Source organism: Helianthus annuus, chromosome 16, assembly GCF_002127325.2.
Source record: "Helianthus annuus cultivar XRQ/B chromosome 16, HanXRQr2.0-SUNRISE, whole genome shotgun sequence".
NCBI lineage: Eukaryota > Viridiplantae > Streptophyta > Magnoliopsida > Asterales > Asteraceae > Helianthus > Helianthus annuus.
This window is the reverse complement of record NC_035448.2, coordinates 117,538,902-117,545,925: the sequence shown is the minus strand read 5'-3', so window position 1 is coordinate 117,545,925 and position 7,024 is coordinate 117,538,902. Positions and strand designations below refer to the sequence as shown.

Below are 7,024 nucleotides of genomic sequence, written 5' to 3'. Positions count from 1 at the left end.
AGACTTTGAAGATCCTCCGACCATGAAGACTTGAAAGGACATCAGAGTTTTGGAAACTCGAAGACCAAAGACTGTCGAAGTTCGAGACAAGTCTACATCTATAGAAGATAAAGACAAGATAAAGACAAAGCTACAGCCAAGGGGGAGTTTGTTGGTGCACTTGTGTCTGTACTTTGTCTGTATTCGGTCTGTATGTAAACGATGTTTCCAAATCAGTCTGTAAGTTGACCAAGTCAACTATCCTCCTAGTTTGACTTGGACAACATGATGTTTATCTGAATCGAAGGATAGCCTCGAAGGATACGCATCATCCTTCGAGGTGCTCGAAAGATATGGTTCGACCATGGTTCGACCATTAGGCATCGAAGGATGATCCTTCGATGTCCATGCTGATCTTTCGGACACATTGTCATCGACAGATGATCCTTCGGACCATCTGTCGAATCCTTCGGACAGACCTGTTATGTATGGGTATAAATACCCCATGCAGTGTGTTAGTGTTTGATAGATGCACATTTGGAGAGTTAGAGAAACTCTGCTGGAAAACACACACACACACACACTTTAGAGAGTTTGCAAACAGATTGTAAACCTTGTGCTTGTAACCGTAAACCTTCATACGTATTAATACAGTGGTGTTAATCGGTGAACTTTGTGTGTTCTTGTGTTTGTTCTTGCATCATCCCGGTTTGCCCGCTAGCTTGGATTCCGCACTCGCTAGTGGGTTAGTATAACAAGGTTTAGGTTTGTTCTCGATCCTCCGAGAAAAGGGACCTACAGTCTTAGAGTCTCATGTAGAAAAACGTGACATAATAAACGGAAGTTAGCGGTCCAGTTTGGTTCATGAGCGGTGGAGCCGGGTTGAAGGACATTGCATCACGGTTCACATGTCGAAAATCAGCAAGAGGTTGATAGTTAGAGCCACGCCATTTCCTTTTCGGCTCCAAATATTGGGATTTGAAAGAATCAAGGCGGTTTCCATAGTTCTCATGGACCATAACAACACCATTGTTAGCGGCTACGACGGTGGTGGTGACGACAGTGGCGACGGTGGTGATGGTGACGGTAGTGAGAAGGAATTTATAAAAAGCAACGGAAAGAAGTATGTCTCCAATTTTAAAATTTTAATTTATATTTTTATAAAAATGTATTTCATGTTAAAAATATAGTTATATGGTTATTTCAAAATTGTAGGTTTACAAAGAATAAGGTAAATAGATGTGCAAAGTATATATATGAGCAATGTTATGATGGGGATTGGGTCACATTCAAAAAGGTCCCACATAATGTTAGGATGCACTTGTTCAACCGCTTTCGGGTATCTTATCAATTAATTATTTATATATGTTTTTGATTATTTGTTTTAATCATGGCATTTTGACTTTTGTTTTTAATTTTACAGACCAAATATAGATGGAATCGTGGAGCTAACCAGCTAATATATATGCTAATATATATGATACATTTATCAACGTGCTCAAAAGAAGATTTAGAGACATAATGAGAAATCTGAGACAAAAATCTAAGAAAAGCTACTGATGAGGGGCATAAAATACCTACCGGTAATTACAATTTAATGTCCAACGTAGATATCCACTAGATGGGATACCTCTTGAGAAGTGGGAACGAATGTGTAGTGTAAGGAATTTAATAAATTACTGTATATTGTTTTTAATTTCTATTTCTCTTTATATATTCTAGATATATATTTTTCCCTTATAGTTCTCGAACACTTAAGAATGGGTCTGAAGCCGGGAAAAGCAACCGCAAAAATGACTTATGCATTCATACGAGAGGGTCAATCGGATTTGATGAGCACCGCGCCAACATGGTAAGCTAATCATAATTATAAATTTTAGTAACTATTTCTACATTTAGTACATATCATTTACATTACTCCGTTTGATGTAGGAAAAGAAAGAGGGTAAAAAAGTTGGATACAAGAAAGTATTCTTCTAGACCCACGCTATAAAGGAGTGCAAAAAGAGGGTACAAGATGGAGAGATTGATGCAAATGACTTTGATAATTTAGAGTTTGTTACTTATAAGCGTGCAAAGAATTCATATGTTAGTTATCATTCATTATTTGTTTATAGTTACTAATTCAAGTCTCAGTGTTCAAAGTTTTCATTTCGTAAATTTTAGGTCGTGGCATACACGCAACAACTTGAAAAAATGTACCGGAAGAAACATAATGCGATGATTTGGCTATTTGGAGAGTTTGAATCCCAAGCGTAAGGGTGGTAACTTGTTCGGGGTGGGATCTTCTGATACTCATTTGTGCGCTGATCGGCACACCATCTTCCACAACTTATGCGTGATATGATGATGCCAGGCAGTTACAAGAGGTATTATCATTATTGTTGTTTTTTTAGATTGACACGTTAGTCTTCACATATAGAACTGCAATTATTTAAAGTTTTAGGTTTATGATATTTGTTGGCTTGTTGCTCTCATATGGTAGTACAATGCTAAAAGAGTACAACGTGTTAGAAACTTGTTAAACCTTTTTAGGCTTACACGGACATTGGGTTATGGCATGGGTTAAAGCCGGTATATTTAGGAATTTTTGCATTGTTAGTTAATGATTGTATTTCTGAATGTTGCCTAGTATAATTAAGGTGATCCAAAAAACCGGTCAATAAAAATTGCAGAAAAAACCGGATCGCTGCAGTGCCGAAAAAACCTGTAGAACGCTCTAGAACGCTGCACTTTTTTTGACGGTTTTTGCTGAAAAATATACATTTTTGGCGTTTCTTTTTGCTGAAAAATCTACATTTTTGGATATTTTTTTTTGCTGAAAGAACCTACAGTTGTTAGGCCGTTTTTAGCTGAAAGAACCTGCACTTTTTTGATATTTTTTGATGATAAAAACCTGCATTTTTTTGGGTTTTTTTTTTGCTGAAAAAACCTGCAGATTTTTGGCCTTTTTTGGCTGAACAATCCTTCAATTTTTTGATGATAAAAACCTGCATTTTTGGCGGATTCTTTGCTGAAAAAAACCTGCAGTTTTTAGGCTTTTTTTTGCGGAAATAACCTGAACTTTTTTTTTTTTTTTACTTTTTTTGCTGTTAAAAACCTGCTGTTTTTGGTGTTTTTTCGCTGAATTAAACCTACATTTTTTTGCCGATTTTTCGCTCAAAAAACCTTATAAGCAACGTACATGTCGTTAACTGACAACGTACACGTCGTTAACCCATTTTTTGCCGATGTTGTTTTTACTGAACAATTTGCCTGTTTTATGGTTATTTACGATAATGCCCTTGCACATGATAACGCCCCTAAATATGTGTTTAATGTTACAATTTGTTTTTTTGTTAATATGTATTAATAATGTCTACTTTGATGAATTCTAGCTTACGAAAGTTCAAGCGGAGTTGGAAAAAGAAAGAGAGGCCCAAAAAATATGGAAGCGCCTTTAGCACAAAGGGAACAAGAGCAGGAACAAGAGCATGCCGAGCGTGAACGGGAGCGGGCCGCAAATGCAGTATGGCAAAAAAAGATAGAAGAAATGATGAATAGTTCAAGAAAAAAGTAAAGATCGTGTTCATTTTGTAATATGAAAACAAACTTTTCATATTACAAAAGCGCGTTTTCATATTAACTTTCGGTTTGTGTTACATTTTGAAATTTTAAGATCATATTAGTTTTGTAATATGAAAACACGCTTTTCATTAGAAATTTTTGGTTATTATTACAAAAGCGCGTTTTCATATTAACTTTGGTTTTGTATTACATTTTGAAACGTTAAGATTGTATTAATTTTGTAATATGAAACGCACTTTTCATTAGGATTTTTGGTATTCATATTTAAATATTGTGTACAGGTTTTTTCTATTTTCTAAAATTTTTCTGCAATTTTTTGCAAAAAAAAAAAAAAAAAAAGAAAATCTGATTATATTAAAAAAAATGTCGCAAATTTGTCGGAATCTGGTAACTTTATTTCTGTAGGAAATTTGTAGGTACCGTCTCGCAAAAAAATCTAAAATTGGTAGGAAATTTGTCTAAACAGTTTTTAGAATATGTAGGAAGTTTGTTGAAAATGGTTTTTTAATTAATTGTTTTCTTAAATTATTATAAAGTATGTTAAAAGTGGGATTTGTGACAAATTTGTCGAAAAATGGTGGAAAAGGCTTTAAAAAAAATTGTCAGAATTTTGTGAAAAATCTTGCGATGGTTGTAATTTGTCGGAAAGTTGTAGCAAATTTTGTGGTAGTTTTGTTGCAATCATACTTTCCGACAAGTATTTTTCACACGAACCTGTTTTGTCGCAAATATGTAGCTAAGGCCAATTTTCCACAGATTTGCTACAAATATGCTTGTCGTAATCTGGCTGTTTTCTAGTAGTGCTTTAAGGAGGTGAAAACTTAAGTTTGCCAATTGTATTCGCGGTAAAAACAAACACCGTCTACACTTGTTTCTAGTTTTGAATGACATGAACCAATTACACCATATTGTTGAGATAGAAGAAAGGATTATCTTCAAGAGTGATTAGACCTTCAGGGAGCTCCTTTTTCCAGTAAACTAGTGTCAGTAAAAGCCACCATTGACTTTGTTTTCTACTGCCACCTGTGATTAGACCTTCAGGGACCTCCTTTTCCAGCAAACTGATCATCATTCCATGTAGAAGTCAGCATAGGCTCACTCAGCATGTTCACATTGTTAGCATAGTATTCTTGTACCATATTGGTCCCAATGTACCAGCATAAGGATCCAAACCTAACATCCCATTGTTGTCTAAAGTCCACACATGAGCCAGAATCTCAGTCTGGGCCTGGGCTTGAGACAGGCCCTGAAAATCAGCTTGAGCCTACATAACATATGCACAATTACATACAATATACATTAATCTACAAGCACACAAGCGCAGAGATCAACTCGATTACCATTAATGATCACCTGCGCAGAGGATTCCGGGATATATCCTGACCAGCATTAGAATCAGCATGTGTCTTTGAAGTATAATGGTCCCAGAATACCCCCCACCAATCACTTAAAAACCCATCAGCTGCATCACACCCTACACCAACACATAAATCGCTAACTTAAAAAAACCCTATGTTCATATCGGGAAATTGTACTACTTATTGGGCCACATTCTAAAATCAAATGCCCAATCTTTTCTTTTAGAATCTTGAATTATAACTGATTGGGCCACATTCTAAAATAACATTCACGCTTTTGGTTCAGATTAGGATATAGCTCAACATAAGCTATAGCAACACGGGGTAAGTTGATGTTTTGATAAGGAGCTATGCCATTGTACTTGAAAGATGATACGTTTGGGGCATCAATGGTGAGACCCATGGGCTTATTGAATCCAATAAACCATAACTCGTGGAGAGAATTACTTGAGATGTTAATACATCCACTCATAGCACAGCCAGCAAGTGTCAACATCTGAAGAAGCGGAAAACTTTCGTTGCAGTTTACGAACATCGTAGTGTTCATAGCAACCCCAACTAAATGCAAATTCATTAACTTTTTGCAATTAATAAGCTCAATCGTGCATGGTTTGCCACGCGGTCCATGGAAGTATAAAGTTTTAAGATTTGGTGTGTTGAGGTACAAATTCTTCAAGCTTCCACAGCGGTTCAAGTGAACAATTAATAGCTTAAAATTCACAAGCTTCAGGTTTCTCATCCCCAGGCATTTAATCATCTACTGAGTGGAACTCATCATTCAAAACCTTTGGAAATTCCAACTCGTTTAACCGCTGCTTAGTCAGCCAGAGCACTGTTTGGTTTTGCGCATTTCGTCGGCGCCATTCTCTCGATAGAAAACGAACATTATCTTTGTCTAATGGCGGAAGAAAAGACATGATATGTTGAAGTACATTTTCAGGCAATCTGGAGACTGTGTCTTGCGGATCAAGTATCCCATGCTTGCTTTCCAAGAATCTTTCCCAGGAAGACTTTCAAGCATTTCGCAGCCTCATGATACCTTGAACAAAGGTTTATGATTGCAAAGGTTGAATATCCCCTGTACACACAGAAAGATATATAAAGCACCAAATTTTTCGTACACGCATAGCTGGACATAATACTGGTTAGATCTACATTCAATTAAAATACAGGTAATGCATTGGAAACATGAAATAAGAGACCAGTATTAGAGTTAAACCTATGAACTAGAGAGTGGTTAATCATGTTTATGTACTATTTTAAGGACAACTGATTTGCTTATGACATGATATGAAATATTTTGACACTGCTGATTTACTTATAAAGATTATCTAACTATCCTCATTTCTTTAGAAAATCAATACAAAAATTATCAAACTATCTTCATATCTTTAGAAAATCAATCACTGTTGTATTCAACAATCAACTAAAATCCCGCCGGAAAATCAAGCCCTTTCGACTTAACTATCTATGGATTCAAACATAGAAAACCAACACTGCATTCACGCAAGAGAAACCAACCATCTACAGAAGCTAACATATATTCTACTGTGAAATGGTGGTGAAGATCTTAAATGGACGGCAAAGGTGATTAATCGAAACTCTAAAAGCAGCAGAGAAAAACAAGTAAAAGCTATAATATTACTGAAAACAAAATGATCTCTAATGTGGTCTGTTTGGATTAAATTAAGCTCCAGAAAAATCAGAAGGAAGATGAACATCTCAACAAAATCTATAGTCATTTGCAACAGATCTAAAAGGTAGTTGAACTGAAATTTCAGAAATGTAGAGTTTAACGTTACCATGTGCAGTCAGATTGCACGGGATACTTGTTATAACCTATGAATTCTCAACATGTTATGATCGAGTAACATGTACGTTCTTCAGTTCCCTGCAGGATTAAACCGAATACAAGTAAGAAAACCGAAAGCTTATGAAAAAACAAAACTGGAAATCTCGTCACAATAATAATAGCAAAAAAAGATTGTTAATGATCGTTACCAGCTAGGGTTGTGTACGGCGGCACTGGCTGAAAAAGATACGTCTGTCGAATTGTTGAAAACTAGGTTTTTATGGTTGTGTGTGGGTATGGGTATGGTGTGAAATTTTCTATTCTACCC

The 7,024-nt window shown here is 35.9% G+C and overlaps 1 protein-coding gene across 2 annotated transcripts; it reads right to left on the bottom strand.

The window, feature by feature from the left end:
• Positions 1 to 4,319: 4,319 nt before the first annotated feature.
• On the bottom strand, positions 4,320 to 6,800 carry LOC110917596. Of its 2 annotated transcripts, XM_022162106.2 has the most exons (4): positions 6,707 to 6,800; positions 5,352 to 5,982; positions 4,900 to 5,020; positions 4,528 to 4,810 (listed from the first exon to the last, which is right to left on the bottom strand). In XM_022162106.2, exons 2-4 carry the CDS (start codon positions 5,659 to 5,661, stop codon positions 4,738 to 4,740), a joined length of 504 nt encoding a protein of 167 aa, XP_022017798.1. In that variant the 5' UTR covers positions 5,662 to 5,982; positions 6,707 to 6,800; the 3' UTR covers positions 4,528 to 4,737. The 2 variants fall into 2 exon arrangements, 1 of the variants encoding a protein (XP_022017798.1); XR_004883676.1 differs by having other exon boundaries at positions 4,320 to 4,810; positions 4,887 to 5,982.
• Between the last annotated feature and the right edge of the window lie 224 nt (positions 6,801 to 7,024).